General features: G+C 46.0%; 1 protein-coding gene across 3 annotated transcripts in view; it reads right to left on the bottom strand.

The window, feature by feature from the left end:
- The window catches only part of PAX2 (paired box 2), an 83805-nt gene that overhangs the window by 29703 nt on the left and 27348 nt on the right, over positions 1-26754 (bottom strand). For 2 of the 3 annotated variants that reach the window (XM_062580165.1, XM_062580163.1), the window contains exons 4-5: positions 20355-20440; positions 18143-18262 (exon numbers count right to left, since the gene is read on the bottom strand). In XM_062580165.1, coding sequence (XP_062436149.1) covers positions 18143-18262; positions 20355-20440 — 206 coding nt within the window. The remainder of the gene's footprint in view (positions 1-18142; positions 18263-20354; positions 20441-26754) is intronic. The other variant, XM_062580164.1, reaches the window with a different exon arrangement.

The raw sequence follows: 26754 nt of genomic DNA, 5'->3' as shown, positions 1-26754 counted from the left end.
TTTTTTCCCCTGAAATTGTAAGGGGCAGAAACTTGCATCTGTTTTTAGATCAAAGTTGCAGTTCTTACCTAAGCATATGACTCTCTGAGCTGGAGTTTCAGGGAAAACCTCAAATATTGTAATACACAAGTAAAGTATGAAGGCTGGCAATTGTGTGGTTACGAGCAAGGGTGGCAATAAAGAACAGCGAGGACAGTGAGGAGAGACGGCGTCTATCAGAGGGTTGCAGGTGAGGGTGAAGAGAGGACTCACAGGGAGGAGATGGCTTGGGAAAGGAGGGCAGATCCTGTGAGGAGTGGCACTGTGACAGTCAACCGTGGGTTCAGTTGATGAAGGGTACTGCTAGGAGTAAAAGCTCCACGGAGGGGAGTTTGCAGAGAAAGAAACTCTTGGAAGGGGTGTCACTGAGATGAAGCAAGGCTTCAGCTGCAGGATGAATTGGGGAATGCCGGAAGGTGGCTGCGCCAGCTTTGTTGTTAGGAAGTATCATCACTTTTCTCAGTTCCCTTTCTAGTGGTTCAGGAATCTTTGGGGCTGTGACACAGGGGCACCTCTCTGTTAAATCTGGAGGATCTTAACAAACAGCTGAGAGGTAAACCATGGCCTCAGTCTCCGTGTTCCTCATAGGAGCACACAGTTGCTGTCAGCGTGATCAGGGCTGCCTTGTGCATTTAACAGGAAACATCTCGCCTCCCCAGGGGCTGCTGAGAGAACATACAGAGCCAACATTTGGCAAAAGCCTTTGACACAAGGCACAGAAAGGCTCTACAGGTGTCATAGAAATATCCTGACAGGTAACAAGGAGCTGCTCTGCCGGAGGACACAGAAACAACTGTAGCTGCATCTGACACAGGGAATATGCCCATTAAATAGCTCCAAAATAAAGAGACATTCCCAGGCCTGGAAGCTACAAAGACACCATTATGTACAAGTAACACAAACGATACAGTCACATCCCTAGCTACAGGTGACACAGAAAGCACCCTGGCTCAGGGTAGGACTGACCTGTCCCAACAAGTAATTTAAAGGTGCTCTTAATATTGCTGACATAGGAACGCCTTTGTGGCAGAGAGCGCATAGGAAGGTCATGAGAGCACCGGTACAGCTGACAGAGAAGCAAGCTGGCACTGTTCTCTCTTTGGGGCCGGGACTGCTACTGCCCCAGTGACAGGTCTGCCCAGCGCCTTGGGGGCCCTGCTCTCGGTGGAGGCTGGTAGCACTACCAGGAGAAATCGCAGTCATAATAAAAGCGCGTGTGACTGGCATGAGAACTCCCAGCCAGGTGACACAGCAGAACCCATCTAATTGTCAAAGCCTCCGAGGGAAATGCAGCTGTCTAACAGAGCAAAGCTGAGCCGGCTGCCGAAATGCCTTCCCAGCGCTCCAGCGAGGCGCCTCTCCTCTCCTGCAGCCTGCCGTGGCCCTGGCCGGCAGCTCCCCGCGGGGGCGCTTACCCCAGAGCAGCCCTGTCCCGCCTTCTGGTACCCACCTCGCCGCCACGAGTGCCCCCCGCCTGAGTCATCCTTGGGGTCAATACTGCTCTTTCCCTTTATCCGATTTCCCTTCTCTTTTTCCCCGTGTGATGTGTTGCCCTGTCCCAGCGCAGCCTGGCCTGTCAGGCAGGTGTCCGGGACGTCCCCGGGGGCCTTTCGCAGCGCTGCCGGTTGTTGCAGTTTCAAACTCAATTGTTCTCCCCGGTGCTGAGGCAAATGGAGTCATTAATTACCTTCTATCGGCTGGGCCGAGTTCAGAAAGCGATCGATAGCCAGCGCTTGTCATTCACGGCAGCCGGCCCCGCGCAGCCCCTCGCTCGCACGCAGCACAGCTCCAGGAAGGAGCCCGGCCATATCGGCTCTGGGCTTCAAAGCCAGGTATCAGGCGTTGTGCTGGGAAGAGCAAACCTCCTGCATTGGGGCTCAGCTAGGTGCTGACCAGGGGAGTCCAGGGACAAAGACCTTGTTTGAGGGAGTAGATCACCCTATTTCCACATTGTCTGAAGTGTGTCGTTCTGGTGTCCTGGTCTAGACAAAGTGATTAAGTTTGACTGTTCTGACATTTCTAGAGTGTCCTACTTGCATCCTCAATGATTAAGCTAATATTGAACCCCCGTGGTAGGGACCAGGCAGGGACTAGCAGCCCTAATCTGGTCATCTTTTCACCTGTGTAACATTTTTACCCTACTCCATAGGTTTGGAAAAGGAAGACTGTAAAATTTGGTTTACATTCCTTCCTGAAGGACTTTTTCTATCTTTTGGGCAGTGAGAAAGGAGGCATCTTCTCTAGACGGGCCAGTTCTGTGTTTCAGCCCTTGGCAGTGCTACAGGAATTGTCATGGCTTTGATTGCAATAACTGAACTGTGGGGAAAAAGGTGAACCTCAAATTCAGGTGGAAGAGAATCTCAGTGAATGCAGGGCAGCAACAGCAGAGCATGGAAGGTGCTGGCAAGACCCAGCAATATGTGGAGTAAATGTAAAATCAGGGATGTATACTGGGATAGTGAAAGAAGATGTAGTAAGAGCGCAGGTTATGTACAGTATCCTTCAGAAACAGAGTGGAAGATGAGTGGTGGGGGAATAACACCTCAAAGAAGTATATCAGCCTTCATGAGCTTTGCATTTGTTTTGATTCTTGTTTGCATTTGCATTAAGAGAATCCACAAGCCTGAATCTAAGTTTGCAAACTGATGGTGCTGTGCTGGTCCAGGTGTCTCTGTAATTTAAGTGTGTGAGCAGCACATGAACTGGGTGCATTTGTGTATGCATACCGCGTGTGTGTTACTTGCATGCTCAGGTTCAGAGAAGAAAGGCTCAGAAACAAAGGGATTGCACGTTAGGAATGAGAGGATAGCTCAGATGAGGAATTGCTGGGCAAGGAAGGCTGCCCATGCACGGAGATGTGCAAACCTAACCAAAGAAGAGCGAGATGTGCGCCAGCCATCCTCACGTGTGCCAGCTGGGGGGCTGCAGTGCTTTTAACAAGGGCTGAGTATGACACAGTACATCAGATGGAGCCGAGATGGGCAGTGTAGCTTTAATGCAGGGCTTGCATGAGCAAAATGGCAATGCTCAATGAGAATGTAAATGAAATGAATTGTGTGTGCAAATGTGTAATGAAGTGTGTACTCAGATCTGTCTTGGATTATCATGGGAGCATGCAAATGTGCACTTAAGGATGTGGGTGTGTGTATGCGTATGAAAATCATATGTATTTACTACAGCATATAAGTGTATGATAACAGATTTGGCCCAGAGTATCTGGGAAACTAAATCTGTACAGACTAAGTCTGTAGTTTTATGTGTTAGATTGTATAATGAGCAATCTAGCCTTACTGAATACACCAATAGAGGTCTTTCTAGATGTTAGCCTGCAAACAGCTGCCTTGACTGTGTGTGTGTCATATACTGCAGCATTCGGAGGGGTGCACATGGGGCATTGGCCTAAGCAGTCCAAGCTGGGGGTTTCTGTGCAAGCAGTCGCGACTGTGACCTTTGGGTATGCTGGGGGTGAGTGGACATACTCTGCTCTCAGCCAGGTTGTTGTAAATCCACAGCAATTCCCTTACCTCAGAGGAGTCACTGGGGATTTATACCATTGTAACAAAGGACAGAGTGTGGGTCCAATATCTCTTACTAACACTATTAGGTTTAACTGTTAGCCAGGTAGAAAGGCAGCTGCCTCCAGGAGCTAGTACACTTGCTTTGTTTATGTTGGTGGAGTAGCAAGCAACACTGTCACACATGGGCCAGATCCCCAGCTTAGCGTAAATCTATAATTCTCTTTCCTTCAGTGGAGTTGCACTGATTTACACAACCTTAAAGTTACTCAAGGGTTATCCTGATTTACACTGTTTTTGTACCCACAGCATTGCCTTTAGCACAGAGCCCTCAGGGAGAAGTGCTGCCTCAGAAAAGCAGGGCACCAGGAGCTCTGCTGTTCCCTCTGACAGAGCAGGAGACCTTCTCAGCGTGGCTGGCATATACTGTCTGACTTAGCTCCCTCCCCTCGTCTTCCTAAGCCTAGTTGTTGGGGAGCTGGTTCTTGGCAGGATCCCCCTTGGTGAGCACATAGAAAACGGTGGCTTTTGTTAGCTCCAAAGGACAGAAGCAAGGCAAAAAATTACATTGCATGCAGCCCTAACTATGCTTGTTTAGAGAAACTGCTTGCATTTATGAAGTCTTTGGTGCGGAAAGCAGGGTTGCAAATGACTGCATCAGAGCGACAGTAAAGGCCATTAATTTCCTGTTATGTTTTCCTGTGTTGGGGGCTTTATTAATTTAATTTTACACTGTCGAACAACAGCGAGCGCTGACACCGCCACACTCAGAGGCTTTTTTTTTCCCAAGCAGTGCTTTGCCTGACATGCAAATCAACACTACTGTCAGACCACTAGAGACAAGGCAGGGAGCTGGGGCTGTCCCCGTCCAGCCCCGTCTCCCTTTTTCTGAGAGACCCTGAGATGGCACCTGAGATGACACCAGCTTTAGAGCTCAGCAACTCTAGTTCAAGCCACAGGCCCCTCTAATGCACAGTCTAGAAAATACGAATACCCCTTTCTTGAGGCTGCTTGGTTCCATTGGCTTTGTCCCCCACTCAAATACCTCTTCATACCGCTTTTCCCTCCATTTCCCTTGCTGTAGACTCTGCCTTTCACTCTGTCGTGGTTTCCCCTCATACATGCTTTTGCCTTAACCTCAGAAGTTAAAGGTGGCTGGGCCTGCCCCTGAGCCAGGTGCTAGTGAATCATGTTATAAGAAGCTCTTCTGAGTCAGCACTAAACCAAGGCTCAAGTAGAGTGTTTCTAGAGCCACCATTTTTTGATGTGCCATAAAACAAAGGCTCCAATCACTCAGAGTCATTAAAATTCCCATGGCATTTTTTGCAAGAGTGCAGACATTAACCTGGCTGTCCTGAACAAAATCCAGCCTGAGTGATTACCCACAGCATATCTTAATTCTCCTGTGGTTTCATTTGGACATGGCACAGCAAAATTGCTGTGTTGTTACTGTGCATTGGTCAACATCTGCCACGATCCACTGCAGTCAGCCACATTTCCGTAGTAAATGAGATCTTCAGAACAGGAAGGTTAATAAACAATTTATCATATAGATGGGTGATTGCAAAATGCCATGCAATGAAACAGCTGCAGGCTTGCAATATGCTGCAATTAGCTTGGACTGTTACCATGTAAACTCTTTTTCTGATTCCTATAATAACTGTAAATTGTTAGTAAAGTAATTTGCATTCTTTCTGCATGAACTCATATAAAATCCCTTACTGATATATGAAAGATCCTATACTGATACAACCGATCTATACTGTCTGAGATACGTCTGAGATACGTTTGGAACTGTAAGAGGCAGACCCCAAACATCATCAGAAGCAACCAGTGCCACAAACTGCAGCAAGCTGGGCAGTGGAGAGCCCCAAGTACCTTTGAAGCTTAGCTAGTTACTTTTTATTCACTGGGATTTAATTGGGTTCTCCCAAACTCTAGGATAGTTCTGATCTGCTTACAAAGTCAATTCTTGCGTTCAGGGCCTACCTCATCCCACACTAGATGTCAAAAGCCAAAGCCAAAAACAACAACTGTTTTAGAAAACCAGTCATGGAAATGCATCTGTCTTTTAGAACAGCCTTACAGCCTTTTCCAAAGCATTGACGAGAATGCAAGACTTGATGTACAACAGTATCCACCTCATTAATGTTTAATCAAATGCCTCTAAGCCTGTCCCAGTACAGACTTAGCTCAAAAGCAGAAGAACACCTCTGAGCTCTCGGCAAATCAGGGCCAGTGAGAAAGCAATCCCGACCTGCTCCACATCCAAATGGAAACAGGGATACCCATGACCCAGCTCCTGTTCAGCCACTCTGCTCCTGTGTGTTTCCTGTGGTAGCCTCTGTGGGAAGAGGACTTGGTACCTGGTGCCTGATGGGATGTAAGCAGGAAGGATGTCTGGATGGATGAAGAAAAAGCAAAGGAGAAATGTGGACCTAGACCTTATTCTTAGGCCCCTTGACAAAACTCTGACATTGGAAAGGGCTATAAAATAGGCATGAATTGCATTTAACACCTATTTAAAGTGCCCTTTATGTTATCTGACTGGTGCACAGGAAAATCACCTTCAAAGAATTATGGACAGATTAAAATAGAAGACAAACATGTCTGCTTATGTCTAAATAGATAGGTATTTATAACTGCTTCTGTCGGGCAATCTCCTATTATCAGAGCTGTCCTCCATGTGCAAGGTCTTAAAGCCTAACTTAGCCTCTGCAGGCAAGCACAAAATGCTGTTTGTTTCAGGCCTTGCTTGTCAGCCACAGAAGAACTGGAGGAAATCCAGCATTCTCTGAGAGGGTCTAGAGATGTTCACAAACTGCATTTTTCTTTAATGTAAGTTCTTGTGGCAAAATTAATCACACTGTTTTTTTGCTCTCTCTCCCCTCCACTCCAGTCGCCGCCGCCTTGCCCCTTATCTATGCAGCCAGGATTCTCATGGGCTAATCAGTAGGTGAGATCTTGTTGCTTCCTCCTGAGATCCAGTGAAAGAAGGCTAAAGGATCTGATACTATCACTTAAGGAAGCAAAGAGTTCCTGCTCTTCTTTCAAATAACTGCAGTCCCCATTTTGGGAGTAGGAGGGGTTTCTCTCTGGCCCTGACTGAGAACAAGGTGTTCGGTGTTTTTGTTCAGCACAAGAAGTCATGCTCCTATAGGGATGATTCCCATCTGTGAACAGCCAGTGATGCTGAGCGTTACATTGATGTAGGCTCAGGAGTGCAGAGATGGCCAAACTGGGAGCTAATCTGTGTGTAGGGGGGGTTGGCTGTTGGGCCCCATAGCTGCTGGGATATGATCGGAAGGAGAGAGGGAGAAAAAGAGAGAAAAAGGGAGAGAGCACGAGCCATCCTGAGCCGATGCCTCTGCAAAGGTTGGGATTCCTGAGGCCGCTGCTGTCTAGTGCTGTCAAGGTCAGCAGGTTCGGGTTCACTGAACGGTCAGGATGGTTTGAATTACTGGCACTGCCTGCCGATTCCTCCGCTGATTGTGATCCGTCTTCCAGCGCCTACCGTGGGATGCTGCTCCCTGACCATGTGCTGCTCACGGTGTGGGGCAGAAGGGATGTCAGAGAGGCAGATGCTCTTGTTAACAGGATAGGTTTTTAGAAAGATTTAAAGAGCCAAAGCAATGCCAAAGCAAGGCACATACTCCATGCACGGAGCACATGGAGACCAGGCTTCCAGAAACAGCAGTCTTATCCCATTTTCCTTTTATCTGGAGAGCCTCCTTCTCCCTGTTCCAGGTTTCTGCCTTTAATGACAGGTAGGCTTGAACAGGACCTATCAGATCTTTATGAGATGAAAAAACTATTGGCAAAGATTTCTATCCAATGTTATGTAGATCAAATACTTAGGGAGCAATGACTGACATGCAAGTCTTTATGTAAACCACACTGCTAGGACATCTCCCCCTGGAACACAAGAGCTGTGTGACCAGGAGAACACAGGGCAGGGGGAACCCGGCATACAGCTGCAAGGTTGTATGCCAAGAGCTGCAGAAGGTGCTTAGAAAGCTGCCTGCTGATGTGTAGCCTGGTAGGCAGGCTTGGAGCTGCTGAAAAGAACCGTGGTACTGGAGCAGGGGGAGAGGTCATGTGTGTATGGGTGTCAGTGTGCACAGGCACAGGCCGGGGGGTGTCAGGCTGTGACGTGGTACCTACATGCGCGTGGCTGTGCGCAGATTGTACGTGTGCTGTGCAAGCATTTGTAGCAGAAATAAGCACGTGAAAGAGAGTGTGGCAGGTGCACACAAGTGAGAGCAACAAAGTGGAATCAGAGAGGGACTGGAGATTGTGGGCAAATACTTTCCCAAGTTTGTCTTTTACAAGAATGTCATAGGCATCTTTCACTGGCTTTCAGTGGGGCTGCGCTAAGAAGAAATCTGCCCCTCTCAGCTCATCAACTACGGTGCTTATTTTTACTTCTTATTCTGAGGTTTGTTGTGTACCTCTGTGAGTCAATACTCACTTCTGGGTGTGTTCAGCCACAACTGCATCCAGGTAAATGTAGCTTTGGTACTCACACCTCTGTATCTATCTACCAGACACGTTTCAGCACTAGTACACTTGGAGGAAAATCAGGGTAACACTGAGAATGGAGCTGCAAGGAGCTGCCTATAGCTTGTGCCAGTACCCATATCTGTGTGCCCAGAACTGTCAGTGCTCATCAAGACATAGGAGAGAGCAGGTTAACTTCCATGCAGTCTCCTCTGGAAGAGGGAAGCTGCCATCTGCCCTAAGCTCAATGCGTGTCTCCTGAGCTGGTTCTCTGTGTGGCCTGGTTCCCTCTGCATTAGCAAGTACATGGTGCCTGCCATCACCTCTGCTCTTGACGCCTCTCCCAGTCCCCTCTTCCACTGCACAGCAATGGGCTCTGGCAGGAAGGGTCAGGGACAGTGCCCAGTATCTTGCTGGTTTACATTAATGAGATACACACAGTGTAATCCAGCAATGGAGTCAGCTCTACAAAAGGAGGTAATAGCAGGCTGCCATGAACAGAGCAGCTCAGGTAATTGGTTTATCTATCTAGAAGCAGTAGTAGCAATCTCTGCACAGACAGAGTAGCAGTAAAGTCTCTTCCTTAAGGCTATTTCCTTTGTCTTTTCAATTGCTTGCACATCCATGTGAGATAGAGAGAGAGAGAGAGAGAGAAGGAGAGAGAGAGCTAGAGAGAGAGAGGGAGAAATGTTAATTTGTGAATTAATGGCTTTTCTCAGCGGAATTGTAAATTCAAATGTCACCTCACAGGGTGACACTACGCTGGGCTGCTGAAGAAGCAATGATAAGATCCCCCCCATCCCCATGCTGACAAACACCCGTGCCCCTCCCCTCCTGAAAGATAGCTGCAGAGTGGAACATGCTACTTTTAATTTGCAATAACACCACAGCAGAGGGATGCGAGAATGGCTGCTTTCCGACCCTCCCTTCCACAACAACGGGGCCACATCTTTCCCTCTCCACCACCTCTACCTCCTTCCACCCCTCCCATTTTAAACTGAGTCAAGACAACATATTATCTCAACTCCCCCCACCCCAAACTAATCAAAGGATGAGCTAAGGGAGGGCTCTCTAGAACGGATGCCTCTGCAACCCTCTCCTCTCCTGCAATAATCAGGTGAATTAATGACCCTGAAGTTAAAGTGAGCGCTGATACTCAGGCGTTGTGCAGCGTAGGGGAGAAAGCCTTCATTGTTTTCAAGCAGGAGGCGGGCAGCAGCAAGGGAGATTCATGGATGGAGATTGAATATGCAATTTTCTTTCACCTTGCCAAGAGCTGCCCCTGGGCTGTGCCTGGCCTAAATTTTTTTTTTTCCTCTTGCCATCTCTGCCTTATCCGGCCCTCCCACCTCCCTTCCATTCTTTCCAGAAAATTACCTTCAAAATTGATTTCCACTTTTACAAACAAATATAATGGGAACATGAGGGGGGAAAAAAAATCTTGGGCTGTGATGAATTAGGGCTGTCAGGTGCTTCCAAGTCTCCTTTGTTTTTGTTTTACTGCCTCTTAGGTTCTTTGTTTTTCCAGCAGCTAGGAATAGTGCCCCTGCCCATACACTCCCTATGGTCCATGGCCACCATCATGGAATGTGTCCATCGCCTGATGTCATCACTGTGTTAGCCCCACTCTCCATCGCTGGGATGCAAGCGCTACCTGACTGCCCAGTCCTTGACACCAGGATGCAACTGATCTCCTCATGGATTTACAACATGTCCCATACTGCTAGCTGCCCAGCTCCTACAGCCTCCATACATGCCACTGAGCTGTCTCGGCTCTTCTTCACTCTGCTCCTCCTGTTCTCCTTTGCTGTGTTAAGGCAATTCTTGCTGGAAATTCCCCTGCCCTAATTGTTCTAGTAGATCAGACCAGGTCGTCAGCATGTCACCTTGATCCCTGTTGCGCCTCAATGCCATGTCTCCTTGATTACATTGCTGTATTGCCCTTATGCCTCAGTGCCATGTCACTTGACGCCCGTAACAGTGTTATCCTTGTCTCCCGCTGTCGTGGCACCCTGATCCCCATTATAGCAGTCCTGCTTCCCATTGCCATGCCGCCAACAACCCTCCAATACTTTCTAAGACCACCTCCCTCACACATTGCCAGCTCACTGATCCCTTTTGCAGTGTTATTGTCATCCAACATGCATTAACCCGGGATCCTCATGGAGCTGGTTCCAGGCACCATGCTCCTTCTGACTCCCATAGTCTTTCTGTCTGGGAGAAAGCCACCTCCTGGAACGCAGACAGACCCAGGGTGCACCCCATGCCTACTGGACAAGGTCCAGGGAGAGACGAGCACCAGCCAGGCCTGGGAGCAGCCCCTGCCCCGGCAGACACCTGGCAATGGCAGCAGAGATGCTGGGAGGAGCTGTAGCTGCCTGACTCCTGCTGACACACATGGTGCAAGAGCCCGTCCCAGAAATCAGTCACTGTCAAGAACATGGAAGTAGAAGATCTAACCACAGACTAAATATTTACAAATAAACAGTCAAACACACATTCATGACACTCACACAGATAAGCAAGAGCTGTGCATAGAAGTAAGACTCGCAAAACGTAGCAAATAACATTTAAAGACAGAAATGCAAACTGAGACACAAGGAAGTACTAATGCAAGTGCATGTCAATTAAATATAATTTCTGAATAAGCAAATAGTTTACAAAAATGCACATACACTAAAACATACCTCTAAATGAAAACCTGGAACTCAGCAGAATTTCCTTAAATTCACTTATACAAAATTAAATCATGTACACAAATACAAACTATTTACGTAAATAAACAACCTTCACACAGGCAAGAACAACCAAAATATATGTAGAGAACATACACACAGATATGTAACACCAACACAGATACACAGCTGTACAAATCATATACAGAAATGCACAGCACTGCCAGGCTACTTATCTATGGAAATCTAGCAACCACAAAGATACAATGATACCCCAAGTATGTAACAACACGTACACACAGAGTATACATACAAATACATAATATTCACATACATGCGCAAAATGTGAATACAAATACCTGGTATTCATGAAAATACATAGCACTAATACTGAGCCATATATGCCCAGATATCCATACGATCCACAATATACGTACTCCAACCAGGCAGTGCTATACACAGATTAACATACATATTTTCCAGATCTGTGAGGGCATGCGCAAAAATACGAGTCCAACCTGCCACTCATCCCAGTACACAAACGTAGATAACCAGAAACCAGTAATCCTGATGAACAGAAGTACGACAAACAAATGCACGTGCAGCCCTGAATAAACAAATACACAAGCAGCGACACAGGCAAATACAGCTGAAGCCAGACCAGCTTCTCTACAGATAGTACCAAACCATGCCAAACTAAGCCGCAACATAAGCTTCAGAAGCAGAGCATTTTGCCCAAACTGCTTTCTCTGATGCAGGCGTTTAACTCTCCCTTACCTGAAGTCATCCTGAGCAAGCACACCCCTAGTCTCCCAGGACTGCATGCGCACACACACACTGTCTTCCTTGCTTACAGCCAGACCTGCAGATCTAACCCACATTTCTGACAGTGCTGTGCTGCCTATGCACTGTCATCTCCTTTCTCTAGTCTCTCCCGCCTCTCTTTTCCCACAAATACTCTCCCTTTTCTGGTCCTCCTCCTGCAGTTTACTTAGAGAAGTGCTGGATGAGGGGCAGGCACCTTCCTTGTGTTCTCTTAGGAGTCTCACCAGCAAAAGACCCGCAGGAGGGGAGAGATGGGTGGCTGCTGAAAATAAACTGCCTCTTCAGTTTATGTCTTCATCTAGAATGAGGAGCTGTTACCTATGCTCAGGTATATAGACACAGTGATCCTGGAGGTTCCCCATAACCGCTGCTGTTTGCAGTGACACACCATCATTGCAAACTGATAACCACTGGAGACTCAGCCATGCTGTGTGAAACAACACGGTCCCAGAGAAAGCAGGACGATTACAAAATCGGAGTGTGAAACACTCCAGAAGCTGCTCTTTCCATGTGCACAGCCATAAGCTGCTGGTGCACACCCCACAAGTGTATGTGGTGATTAGAACAGAGGGGTAGCACCCAAGGCAATGTATCTACTTGTGTCTTCAGTGCCGTTAAAACTATTGCTGACCGGCAATAAAGCGATCATATAGAATAATGCAAACTCATCAGCTGTGTCAACAAGAAATCACAGCACGAAACAATGCAGACACACCACAGACAGAAATACTGTAGTGTCACCTGCAGGGATCCAAAAACTCTCTGTTGTCCTCAACAGTACAGCACTAGGGGAGAACACAAATATACCTATTGCACCCTGAGACAGACAGACATTAGATGCCATGATATAATCAGATGGAATGACTCACTCATACTCCTTGCAACTATATAGAGACAGCACAAGAAAACAAATGTATTTCCTTACAGGGTAGTTAAAAGCCAGACCTCTCTGCACTAGTACAACAGTACCACTGGTGAAGCATGATCGTACTGCAGGTGACAATGTAAGCTCACTTTTTCTCCTTAAATGACCCCAGTACGGGGAGGAACAATATAATCACACTTCCTGAAAACACGCAATGCTCAACACAGCACTGCAGTAACGTAGGCTTACTGCCTTCGCTGTCACTACCAGACGACAGTCTGTTGTCAGTAAACAAATTACATCAATTGCAGTAACAACTGTATGAATTGTAATGACAGCACAGTACAGCCTGCAATGGGGTACCAACAATTCCACATTGAGACAACCTTAACTGCGTGTAGTCATACCATCAGAAACAAGGCACAGCCACCCCTTCGAAGAGTGCAATGGCACTGAGTGTAATGGGGCAACATAGCAAGCAATGATACAGTTAATCCCATCATTAGTGTCACAAACCCACAACCCATAGCAATACAGTTAGAGCAACATGAAAACCACGGCATGCTGCTGAAAGACATATTGATGCCACTGACAAAGATACAAAGTCACCTGAAATGTTACAACTGCATCTCCCAAATGATATAATCATTGCCTTTTTGAGCAACAGAAATGGCATCAGACTTGCAGTGGCACATTCGTCTACTGTATATCTGCTAAACAACTCAAGCCTCCACAAACACATTAGAACATTAGACCTCTCTCCTCCCTGCACTAGTTTCCACTGAAATAAATTAGTTCAAAATTGTGGTCCTTTTCTTCAAGACATTGTGTATCCCGAGGTTGTATCTAAAAGACCAGCTTTCCAGGATTAGGAGTATGGCAGATCTCCCTTCTTCACACTCCACTGAAGGAGGTGTTTCTACCTTCCCAATAGGAAAACAGAGATCATGGCCAGGTAGCAAAGTAGGCAAGCTGAATTCTGTCAAGACCCTGTTCTGCAGTCACAATCCTATTTGGAGTGAGGGAAGAGCAAACCACCAGTAACAGAAGTTATGCCTCTCTGTATAGGATGCTGTAGTGGTGACAGTCAGAAAATGATGATTGCAGCACCAAAAAAATGCCCCACCTATGACAACACTGCCTATCCTGCAGCTGTACAACTGGGCAAGTGCTTCTGCTGCTAGTACACAGTGCCCTGCTCTGAACAGCTCGGTGCCACGGACTGCAGCAGCGCAGCCCCCATTCTGAGCAGAGCAGTGAATCACCTGCGTCGATACAGCTAACGCTTTGGAAAACGCCGTCAGACCTGCAGAAATGGTGGTGGCCCCTTATTATCCCCTTGCACTGACACAGCCCTGCATCACTCCGATGTAAATCACCCTAATCATCAAAATGACAGGAGAAGAAAGAAAAGGAGGAACTTCTGCTTTCTGAGGTTCTTTCCCCCGTCTCCGCTGGGGATTCCTTTACTGCAGACAGCCTGGGTATTATTGCCACTTACAGTAACAATCGCTCGGTCCCCTCCTCTCCCACAAACCTACTGCCGATATTAGCACTGATCATACTAACAAGCCTGTGCGTTTTATTACTACTGATACTAATAATACTGGACACATTACGTCTGCTCCCGCCAATAACAGGCTGCAGATATGATCCCTGCTAATGCTGATAATACTCTGGGATATTATCTCTGCCATTGTCGGCACTGCAGATATTATTGCCAGTAATGCTGTCAAATACTACAGATATTGTCAGGAACCAAGATTAATAATGCTGAGATTGTTACAGCACTAGCCTCCCTGGAACAGGAATCCCAAATGAGAGTTTGGGTCTATAAAGGAAGTCTGCTTGTGGCCTGCTATTGAGAGAAGAAGTTATCTTTAATAAGAGTGATTTTGTAAAGATCGCAAAGGTTTCACCCAGCTGGAGATGCCATGGTATATAGGCAGCAGTTTGAAACATTTCTTTCATCTTATATGTTTATCTGTCTATTCATCTGTTCATCCCTCCATTCATTCATCCTTGCCTCACTCATCTTTTTCTTGCTATACACTACCCAAGTATCTGAATGCTGCTAATCTTATGTTGGTGCTCTGGGTCAGCTCATTCTCATGCTTTTAGCTATTAAAGAGAGGTGATGCCACATCAGGCATCTTTGCCTGTTATTTTCCCCTTCATCCTTCTGGACTTCTCATTGCTGCTCCACCTTACTCAGAGAGAACTACCTTACTCAGCCTGACCTGCCATCACAGGACAGTACAACATTAGCATTGATGAGAGCTAGGATTCCTGTTCCCAATTGCAGCTTGATACAGATGTCCTCAGTGGCCTTAGGAAAATCATTACACCCTGTGGTGCCTCTTCTACCCCTGGAAGACTGGGGTGGGGTGTGCAAGTGGTGGGGAAGGTCAGAGGGAGATTGCAGCAACACTGGCTACACCCACAGGTTGCAAGAAATGGTACATAGAGCTGGACAAGTGATGGTGAACTTTTTAAGCCAAATTATTCAAAAAATTATGGGAGCCCAGCTCTCTGCTGTGTCTAATCTGGCACTGAAGTCAGAGGTTTGCAATCACTGGGCAAAAACTGAAACAAAAGGAATACATATCTTAACAAGGCAAACCCTGACCATTCTTTCTAGGAACCCACCTGAGAAAGTCGTATGGAACTGGAGGAGAACTGTGATCTGACTTCCTTCCTTTGTCCAGCAGGTGCTCAGACCTGCTTCGCTGCTTGCCTTCTCTCAACACCATAGTCTTCCCAGGCCACCCTTCAGTTGCAACCAACGTATTCAGTAGGCTGAGATTCCCCTTCTCCCCTCTAGCTCCCTGTGAGGGACACACCTGGCTGTCAGCGTCCATTGCTGAGCCCACCTCATGCATCCGTCTGGCTCCTTTTGTCCAACTCGGGAGTTCTGCTATATCATCTTGACACATAATTATCTCTCTTCTTCTTAATCATCTGTGCTACTGTCTAATGTAGGCACCAGCTGCAGCAAGGAGGACCTGGGGGAGGGGGCGTGCTCAGATAGAGGGGACATGCTCAGACAGAGGCTCCTTGGTCTTTCTCCCACCTTGTTCCCCCATCACAGAGGGTGCTAAAAGATTTTCATAATCAGGGGTTCAGGAGCAGCTTGCTACTTTCTCCCTCTTTGCTGAATGGCATTTCTCAGAGTATCATCCTTGCAGCAGGTCTGGTCCAATGGAGCAGAAAGGAGAGAGCAGTGCCCCCTCCTCTCCTCTGATGAAGGAAGAGCCACCCCCAAAATGCTGAGAAAGCAGAATTGTTTTGGGAGCCCATAAGGGAGAGCTTTCCAATGCAAAGTAAGCCCTGCAGTTACCTAACTGCAGCAAAACAGTGCTCAGCAGCTCTGGGAAGCACTAAGAAGTTGTTTACATCAGTTCTGAGCACAGAAGAATTAATTGCATGAGATTTATTGCCTTACCTGTTTATTCCTCCACCTCACCTAGGAGTAATCAGAGCTACAGGGAGATTGCCCAGCAAAAAGTGCAGGTCACGGGCTGTGTGAGTCCTCCCCTTGGACCTGTTTGGCTTTGGGACCCAACCCTGCAAAGTGATGGTGTCTTTCAACATTTCTTAAAGTAAGCAGAGGCATAGATAACTCAGATCTTGGATGGGAAGTTTCAGCAGCTGGCAGGAGGTCCCTTGCGAGCTTTCTCTGGGACAGGAATGGGACATCCCCTTGGGGCAGATATCTGGGATGACAGGATGAAAGCTGTTCTCTAAGGCAATCAAAAGACATTGCAGTTGCAGCATGCAACTGCCACCTGAAAGTCTGAGAGCCAAAGGCAAGCAACACCTTCAGAACTACCTGGTATACCTTTTTATCTCTTTGATTTCTAGCAGGGTATGTGGGCTGACAGCAGGGATTTGCAGAGAAGTTCTTTTCCTTCATTTATCAAAGCTGACATGAATCAGGACAGACAACAGGAGTTGTTCTTAATGTCAGTAAGTCATTGTGAAGTGTCATGATCTTAGATGTCTGTTTGATTGTTTCTCTGTTTAATTGTACTGCTCCAAGCAGCTCAGATTCTGGGACTAGAAATGATTGAGCGGCTGCATCTAAACTGAGTTGGTCTTTCTCAGTATTTGGAAAGAATGGCCACTAAAACTAGATTGAGCTACTTTGTTTTCAGATGAGATGGCAAGGAACCGTGTTGAGTGCTGGTGATCACCAAGCAGGAATGCATGCAAACTGGTTCACAAAATCCGCAAATACTGCCAAGAGATCTGCACAACTATTAGAGAAACTTGTCATACTGCTTGAAATGTCACTATTTTCTGTATATATAATGATGATAAGTACTGGAGGGATTTGCAGTGTCTGCAGACTCTTATTCATGACATTCTCTGACTTTGAGGCATTGACTCAGCCCTTCCATTGCTATACTTCTCTCTTACTTGGGCCCTACTGCCATCTAGCTGGGAAATGGATCTTGCTCTGGGGCCTGATCCAATTTCCAATGACTTCAGCAAAAATCTTCCCATTTGCTTTAACAGGAGCTGAATTGGGTCCTTGCTTACAGCCTCTAGTTTTACTTTGTATCAGGAGGAAAGGGGCCACAACAATTGCCTTTTTCTTGAGATTACTGGGTTTATTTGGATCCGGAACTTACAGATGTGAACCTCATGAGAAAAGATGGAGAAAATGACTGGCATAACCCCAAAGTGCAGCATCTCTACTAGGAGGGCTTTCACTTCCCACCATGTATCACCAAGAACCCTGATGTTATGCCACAGACTCGGGCTTACAGCACACAGCACAGTGAGTCACCTTTACTGCTAGGAGGTCCCCCCATGCAACAGGCAACGGTGGAAAGCAGCATAAACAAACACAAGGCTGAACCAAACAGACTGGTCAGGTACTACTGTTGTAGATAATACACTATTAGGAAGGTTCACCTCCCGGTCCTTGATTTTTGAATGTATCCAAATAAAAGAGCAAGGTTTAAGACAAAAGATTTACAAAGCCACCATAACAGCACCAAGATCTTACCCACCTCTCCTGACCTTGTCCATCTGGACCTGGGGCTGCAGCTTTTGGCTCATTTCAAGATTCACTGTGCCCTAAGTCCTTCCCAGCAGATAGGAAAGAGAAGGCGATACCTTAATCCTGATATCTCAGGGCACTAGGGAAAGACCTAGATGACACCTTAGGACCACAGAGCTCAAAGACCTGCTGTTCTGCTTTCAGATTGTTACCAGCATGGCAGTTCTGCTGTGGTAGATGCTACCCATCAAAAGCTGGGCCCTTCTGATCACATCAACTAATGTAGCTCATGGCATATCATAGGGCAGGAACTTGTTTGCAAGGGGAGTGAAGGATCCTCCCACATTGCTGGTGTTTCTCTGAGACAGCATTTTGTCAGAAAGCGAGTCAAGAAAACCTTGTTTGCCTGTGGTTCAAAGTCTAGGCACCTGCTGGCACCTGGGGAATTCAGCTCCAGCCGTTTCCAGCAGTGAATGAACTTGGGATCGGCTCCAGCAATGGAGACGGCTCTCTGCCTGCTGAGCAGATGTCTGTCATGCAAAGGCCTTGGAAGAAGAACGTTCCAAGCCAGCAGGGCAGTGGCGGGGAACTGTTCTCTGTTGCTAAAACTGATCTAGCCCCTGGAGCAGCTGCAAACCTCGGCCTGAAATTGGAGCCTGTACATGGGGACAAAGAATATAAAAGGGAGGATGAACTTCTCCCCTCCCCCTACCTTCATCACGTTTCCTCTTCTCGCCATTCGACCGAGGAATCCCCAGGATCCCGTTAATGGAGTAAGAGCCCACTGGATCATTGGAGGCACTGGAGACGGGAGGGGATGCTGTGCTGGGCACTGGACAAAACGAAAAGGGAAAAAGGGCCATGAGGAGAGCAGCACAGCACTCAGGGAGCCCCCAGCTGAAAGCTACATATGCCACCAGTCTCACAGCAAAGCCTGGGCACTAAGCAGAATCCCAATCCCTCTCAGTGAAGGACTCATACTAATACTCCTGTACCACTAAATTCCAGCTTTGCCAGGCTGTTCCTGTATTGTAGCTCCACAGCCTTCCAGTTCAGGGCCAGTAACAATAAGCAAGTGCAGTCCATCAAAGAACTTAAACCTTGTCATTATGTCCCAGTTCAGAGCAGGCTTCCCAGTGCATGCCAGTGGAATTGAGTGCAATGTCTGCATAGGCCACATTCTCTAGTGACTTTCTAATCTATCCATATTTTGACAAGAGCTTAATACAGATCATTTCCTCCCAGCATTTATCCACCAGGAATGCACATATTCTGTCTTAGCCAGACCAGCCTCTCACATGTCCACCTAGTATACTCAGTGAAAATTCACTTCCTCTTAGTGTAGTTTAGAAGCATTTCAGTGTTTAGGCCAATAAATTCAGTTCCCTATTAGAACAAATCATGAGTTGATGATACATACTTCAGACCACATTAACGACAATCTAGTGTCTCACTTTTGCACTGACCAATATAGAGAAGCAGACTCCTCTTGCAGCTCAGGGCTAGTCAGGTTTTCTCATGAGTTCTAGTGTATCAGAAATGACAACTCATCCACATTTGAAATAATCACTTCATGATAATCAGGGTTTTAGAGTATAGACTAAGTGGAATTATGCATGCAGCAGACAAGCCTATTATATCCCAGTGTGCCCCAGTAATTAGGAGCATACCCCAGTTCTCTCATAGGCTATCCATAACCATGGTTCAGGCCATAAAAAAATGAACTAAAGTAGTGAATACCTTCAATTCAAGCTCTCCAGGATGGAGTAGAACTTATCAACACTGTCCAGTGTTGACCCACACTTCGCAGTACCCCCCAGAGCAATGGAAGACTCCAGCAGCAGCACTCGCAATCACTATCTCAGCTCAGCCAGTGCTTTCCCTAGACACTGCAGTGTTTCTCCGAGAAGGAATAATATCTGCCAACTCCATCTGGTGTGGTCAGTGCTTCCCAGTCCCGTGAGCAAGTCCAGTTAAAAAGGGCATCCAGAAATGCTGTTCCATAACAGCCCATTAATTCCATTATGTCCCTGAACACAGTTTGTGTACAGGATTATATCTGGCAGCTCTGTCCATACAAACCAGCACTTTCCAGTAAATCTCTGTACTGCGGCTGATTGTCAGTAACCAACAGTATCTAAGATAATGTCTTAGGCCACAGCTGGCCACTGTATTTCGAAGTATCCCAGAAAACAGCATATTTCTTCCTGCTCTGAATTGTTACTGAGTAACAGCATGCTAGCAACAGCAGGCACACACGCCACGCAGACCACAGAGACATCAGTGAAAGATATCACACTTCTAGCACAGTGCCTTTAAACACAGCAGACTAGTAGACGTTTAGACTTTTGGAAGCATTATTACAGTCTCCGTCGGCTGCTCACCTCAATAAAGCCATCTCCCCTAGCAGCAAATGCATTTTCTCAATGAAAACGCCCATGGGATACCTGACTGCAGGGCTAGAACAATGAAGAACTCAGTTGCAAGGTATCAGGAATATTTCATTCTAATCTGTGTATTAAATAAATGAACTAGTTCCAGCAAAGGGAAAGAAGAGAAACAGGGAAAGAGAAGGGAAAGGCAAGTTCAAGTAAGAAGGAGACAAGAAGTGAAGACTGGAGTTTATATAGGATAGTGGTAGATGCTTCTCTCTAGGGAGGAAAACGAGTGAAAGTAAAATGGATGTAGAGGCAGAATCACTTTGGGCAAGCGCCTACCTTGAGCCACTTTCTCTGCCCTGATACCCCTCTATGCAATGTAATTAAGGCAGTGGAGAATAGAAACTTTGATTTCTGTTGAGCTTTCTTTCCCCCCGCCCCTTCTCCCGTTTGTTCTGCCCTGGCATCTGCTTGTCAGACTTTGTTCCTAAGCTTAGCTTCATCCTAATTTCCACTTGTTTTGACACCCCTCATGCCAGTTCTTACCGATAGTATGTCCTGGTGCGGTCACACCTGTCCCGCTCCCATCTGGTGTTGGGTGGAAGGGTTGCTGAACTTTGGTTCTGATAATCCTGAAAAAGAGCAAAACGTGTTCAGAACTCGACTCCTCATACAACTTCTCTATGCCTTTGTATACCAGCAATCCTCATTACCAGAACCTGAAAGCCCGAGCTAGCCTTTGGGTGCAGCAGTTAGTGGGGCAGAGGGACTTCTTTTGACTCCCTGTGGTCGTGATTCTACTGCTTTAATAGTCATAGGACTTTAGAGCCAGTTCCAAAAAGGCTGTCCTTTCTGCCTCTGGCCTCCCCAGATCTGATATTCGCTGCATAGCTACGGTGCTCAATGAACAAGCTGAGATCCAGTCTCTCCTGTGCGTTAACAACTGCATTATCGTTTATGATTTGATTGCAGGATGCTCACTTCTAACTTGGTCGTCAGGCAATCTATGCAGGTAGTAGAGCTACTGCAGGATTTGCAAACAGTGCAGATTTCATTTTGTTAGGTGCCTAGAAAATACTTTTCTGGCTTTGGATTGAAGGAATTGAACTTCCGTAAGGCTCTACAAAAGCTCTTGTCCTTCCTAAACAAGTAGTTGGGAGCAGAAGACATTAGTGAGAAGTGGTGATGGGATATAGATCACCAGGAAAAAAAGAAGCTGCAGCAAAGAGATACCTTTGCTATTTATCAGGTGGTGAATGACTGTAGCACAGGAACCCCAAAAAGGTGCCTCAGTGAATGCCACAGAGCTCATAATGCAGCTCAGATTGAAAATAAACTGAGCTGTAATTGTCAGTGCTCCAGTTCTTCTTACATGAAATCTTTCACCTCTAGGTCACTGGTTCAAATCCAGCTGAGGTCAATGATGAAAGAAAATCACTAGCACCTAATACCTGCCTAGTGGGACCCTGTCTACTGGCAGATGCTGGGTATTTGTGGCTTAGGAACCATTCTCTCGCTAAGAAACTTAGCAAATAAGCCATAAAGTGCAGAGGCCATGGAGACAAAATTCCCTTCTGAGATTAAAACAAGTCTTTCCAATTAGACTGAAGGTGCACATGCTCCTTCGGCTCAGTTTCTGGAACTGTCAGCTCTGCATTATATGAGTTTTAAACTCTCCCCAAATACCTGTCCACGAAGTGAAAGCAAATAACTCTGGCATTCTCCCTGCCCACCCAAGGGCTTCTTGTAGAAGGCTATACTCCCCAAAAAACACATTATAAGGAATAAGTTGGCAAAACTTCAAAGAGCAAATGTGTGTCTAGTGGGCCGTATGTCATGGATAAAGCAGCATTAGGGGTAGGCAGAGACTTTGAGAGGACTTTTTTGAAAAAGCATGACTCCTGAGTGTGAGGGATTCTTAGGGAAGAGAAGCATATTTCAAAGCTTATCACTTCAGTGTGTTAGTAAATTCTGTTATACACATGATGAAACCCGGACAGTAATTGGCATGTCAGAGAACATGCCTGGGACTTAGCTGGAGACAGGTAATGTCAAGGTTCATAGGTGGGGATGAAGATCCAGATCCTCATTATACATAGTTCAGTGGTACCAGGAATCCTAGGTAGGACTGAGGACCTAGGTAGAAGGTCTCAGAGGCCCTTGGGGCTGAGGGGCCAGATTCTGAGGCCGGGCTGATTTTCACTAGCTGAGGAGCTGATCTAAGAAGTCTATGCCAGGGCAAATAATATAACTTCCCCCCTCCCCCCCCTTTTTTTTCTCATTCTCCCTAAAGCCCCCTGAAGTGCCACTCTGGTTGTGTGAGTTTATTGATTCCCCCCAGCCCAGAGAAACAGAAAGAGGGGATGGGGTGCAGGCAAAGGGATGGAAATAGAAAGCTATAAATTATTTGTGACAGGAAAGCAATAGTGCCAGAGTGCTGAGCACAAGTCCCGTGTCACTATTAGATTCCTTTTAGCCTGATGACACTGTAAAAGAGGTTAAGTGTCTGATGGAATCGTACACCTTGGGGGCAGGGGCAGTCCAGGAGCAGAACAAGCCACAGAGAGCGGGTATATCAATTCTCCAGGCCAATAATATTCCCCTCATTGATCGCAACACAAAGTTCAAAAATCTCATTATAGCCAGGCAGACCTGGAACTTTTTAAAAATCAATAGAGTGATATAATGTATGTATACTTTGTATAAATGTATCTATCCATCCATCTATCAATCCATCCAAAATCTGCCTAAGGGGGTCTGAGTTAACCTGCACATTATACTATGTTATGTTCTATTGTACTGTAGCATAGTGAATGGGTTAGAAGATTTCCCCTGCAGCCTTAGATGACATATTATAAAATGTCCTATTAGCACTGAGATGACATCAGCCGGTTCCACTCATACTGAGAAGTGACATCAGGATAGTTCAGCTTCTACTGAGGGGATCCATAAGATGAGCCTAATTATACTGAGATGGCCAGTCAAACTATGCTGAATCATGCATAGTTTGAATCATGCATTCTGAAACTATTCAGAATAAAAACAGCCTGTGAAACAACGGTGATGTAAAATTCCTGTCCATAATGCTTCGGAAACTGAGGCAAGGGATGAAGAGGAAAGTTCAGTTTTCTTCCCTGTTGAGTTCATGGTATCTCAACTGAGAATGCCAGTTGGTGCCAGTTGTTACTGTGTTTACTGAGATGTGTCCATTAGGAACTGGAATGAGACTCATCAGCTCGTTTCACCAAGTAGCCATCAACTGGTAATGATTTTTGGTCACCACCAGCCAGGACCGTATTTCAGCTAGTGACCCAGAGGTGAAAGGTTCTGCTGAAAAACATTCCCCTCTTAAGAATGAAACTAGTTTTGTGTCATGAGAAAGGGTCTGGGAACAGTAAGCAAAGGGGAGCATTTCTATTTTTGCAACCACTAACAATTTGGATCAAATAATTCTTGGCAGTGGTTCACTGAATCTAATGAAGTCTCATCATAGAAAGCATTTCCTATGGTTAAAAGAAGAGGCAGGTCATGAGGAGGCTTTCCCTAGCAGAGCTCCTTTGCCTCACAGTCATGGCTGAACTCTGGCATTGTAAGGAAAGAAGAGTTTTCAGGATGCTAACCTGGAGTACAGAATACAGCAATACACCACCCGGGTGCCAATATATTTAGGGATGGTGAAAAATAGCAGCGTTGCTAGGAATTGATGCTTTCACTCTAAGAGGCTTCAAAGGGGTCTGTTGTACACAGGACCATCTGATGAAGTGGCAGATGAAAGAGGAACAAAGCTGACCTGATCCTGTAGCAACACATGCAGTATAATATTGCTGTCTTTAAACTTCAGGATTGCTGAAAGCTTCTGGCCCATACCAGAGGCCGAAATACACACTAAGCCAGCTCTGCTGCCTCAAAGCTAGGATTTCTGGATTACTGCTATCTGAGAGGGAGCAAAGCCTTGATCATCTCTTGCTGCTCTCAGTGGCTTGTTCTTATCTGTAGACACTGGAGAAAAGACATGCCTTTTGCAGACCACTTGCTCAATCCTTCTCAGAAGAGGAGAGGGCACAGATCCTGGGGTGCCAGTCAGCAGTGCTGATTTATTGAAGTAAATGCAGATTTTTCAAAAGTCTTTCTTTTCTCAAAAAGAAATTGTCACTTTGGACTGAAGTCATCCCTACTCTAATTCCATCACAGTCAGTGATTCCGATAACAGCATTTGTGTTTAATTAGAGGAATAAGCTCGTACGCACTGTAAATTCCCTTTTTTCATTTTCCAGTGGGAGATTTTTTATAAGTTGTCTATTTTGAGTTTCAAAGAATATACACAGATTTGATACATAACCTTCTGAAGTTTCAGCAGCAGGACATTTAGAGAGCTTTAAATGCAGTAAAGAAACTGAACTTCATTTTGCAATCTGAATTTAATATGTGATATTATGTTAAGTAATGGCATATTGTGTCATTACAGGACTTACCATCACACCGTGAATTATACATCCACTCCTGGAGTTCATGAGTTACCACGGTTGGCTTGTAGTAACACTTTCTAGAGTTAATGCTTCAGACAGCATCAACTGAAACCATCTGCCTGTTTTCAGATGCTTCTTACTATCTTAAGTATTCACTCTTAGGTCAGGAATTTCCAGTGAATGATTTCTGTTTTGTTATTTTGGAAGTTTTACTGCAATTCCTTTTGCTGATTCTGAATACAGATGGACAGATAAAAATCATCTCTCCTGATACGACAGTTACAACCAGCTCTAATCAGATTTGATCAAGGATGTAGAAAAAGTTCTTCAAGATAAAACTAACTGACATATAGTCCCTACTGAGAAGCAGAACTTTCCTTTCATTGTTTGTGAAGAAGTAAGTGAAAAATCACTTTTAAATCTGCCCAGGAATTATTTACTGAAAGAATGACAGACTCTAAGAAATGTCCCCCTGTTTCTGTAACACTACTATCTAGACCACTTCTAGCCTGATGCACTCTGTGTTTTCTCCTCTCCTACTATTGCTAGAAGAATCTGTAGACAATGTCTCAAAGAAAAATTCTTAGATGGTTAGGTGGATACCCTCTCACTGTATAGAAAGAAGCCGTCAGATGATAGCAGTCTGGAGGAAGCTTTCCTTTGGTAATCTTACTTCCCCACTGCAGAGTTCTGAACAGTATGGGGCTCCAAGTTTAGCAATTTTTTTAATCCTGGAAGAACTGAGTAAAGTTGCACCATGAAAAGGAATGATGTGTCCTGCTGCCCAGGAAAAGACCTTGACATACTTCAAAAAACACCAGTATCCTCACTTTGATCATATTCTTTTGCAATGGATTGTGTTTCAGAGTGGAGGCCTACACTCCACAGAGCACCATTTTAATTCTTTTGGAGTATTCATATTTTAAATGCTCCATATTAGAAGCGCATTACAAGACCCCAGGGTATGCATTACTGGGCAATTAAAACAGTTCTTGGATGGCTAACGTTGCTAAACTTCAGCCTCGTTCTCTGCAGTATATCCAAGGGAGGCTGTGATGGCCAAGGAACATTCACCCTGCTGTGTCTCTTTGCTTAATTAGCACATGGCTGAGCCATGGGCTATGCGCAAAATATAGTGAGAACCATCCTGGAGAGGACCTGATGCAGGGCTAAATGACACAGTGATTCCTTCTCTGCATCAGTTCGCTTCCTACAAAGAGGCTGGTGACCATCCCAGTGTTCCTGGCATCAAAGTGCATCTGAGAAAGAGGGAGAACACGGGATGGGAAGAGCCAGCTTTGGGCTCCTTGGTGACAGCTGCCATGGAGCCAACAGTATTCCACATGTAGGTTCGTGCTGTGCAGGCATAAAGAGCTCTGAACATGGCTTTAGTTCAAATAGGAGAGGGTCTTCTGTTTCTGCGCAAGGGTCTAAGCTCAACTGAAGTCACAGCTGAGCAAAAGAAAGGGAAGAAGTTGTTTGCACAAAGTTCAAAATAGAAAGCAAGCTTCATAGCATGGTGAGGAGACCTGACCAAGGGAGTTGGGTGGTGAAGGAAAGGAAATAAAAGCCTGATAGAGTCTAATCCAACTTAAGGAAAGGGTTTTGGCTCCTTGCTTTGCCATGGACCTCTCATCAAGACTTCGGACAAACTGTTATTTCTCTCTGTGCTCTGTTTCCTGCCTGAAGAGTGAAGATAGGAGCATTGCCTTGCCACCTGGGGCACAGTGAGGACAGCTAGAAGGGCTCAGACTCAGTAATAGCATGGGCCAAGTAAGTGCTCCAGCGAACTGTAGCACAGTATTGGCTTCATTCCCCTGCTTGAAGAAGAAGTGGCATGTACCCTGCTGACAGTGGCTGTATGTAAAGGGAAGGGAGGGAGGGAGGAGCACAGGAGCTGTATTTCAGCTACACTGACATCAGTGGTCAACTACACATTTAAATTTGCAGCAGCAGATGTAGTTGGAAAGATCAGAGCTGCAGTTGCTCCAGAAAAACCATAACGTAATTTCCATTAGGATGTGCCGGGAATAGTAGCTTCTCCTACTGCTCTCAAAATCTACTGCAACACTTGCAGCTCTCAGAACAACAGCTGACATTGGCAGGAGCAGCCAACTCAGCTTCTTGCTAGCTGGCCTGAGGCTCCTGGACTCCCTGCCAAGAGAGCAGAATGCGTTCAAACCTTGCCACATTCAGGGGCCACAAGCAATATTCATACATTCACACTCTCTCTCGTCATGAAAATTGTATTTCCTCCTCCCTTCTTTTCGGAAGGGGAGAAAGAAGAAGGGTGATTGTATACTACCTCAGTAAATGCAGATTTGATAGTTTGATTAGATAGATAGACAGACAGACAGACAGATGGATACGAGGTCCTAGGAGGTGGCTGGATAGGGGTCACCTATTTCTCTGAAGCTTACAAATAGGTGAGAGGTGGAAATGGAGATGCCTTGCATATCTCAAAACACAATCCCTGTCCT

The sequence above is a fragment of the Rhea pennata genome, chromosome 7 (genome assembly GCF_028389875.1).
Source record: "Rhea pennata isolate bPtePen1 chromosome 7, bPtePen1.pri, whole genome shotgun sequence".
In the NCBI taxonomy this organism is placed as follows: Eukaryota; Metazoa; Chordata; class Aves; order Rheiformes; family Rheidae; genus Rhea; species Rhea pennata.
Note: the sequence above shows the minus strand (reverse complement) of the source record. Positions and strands in the feature narration are given on the sequence as shown.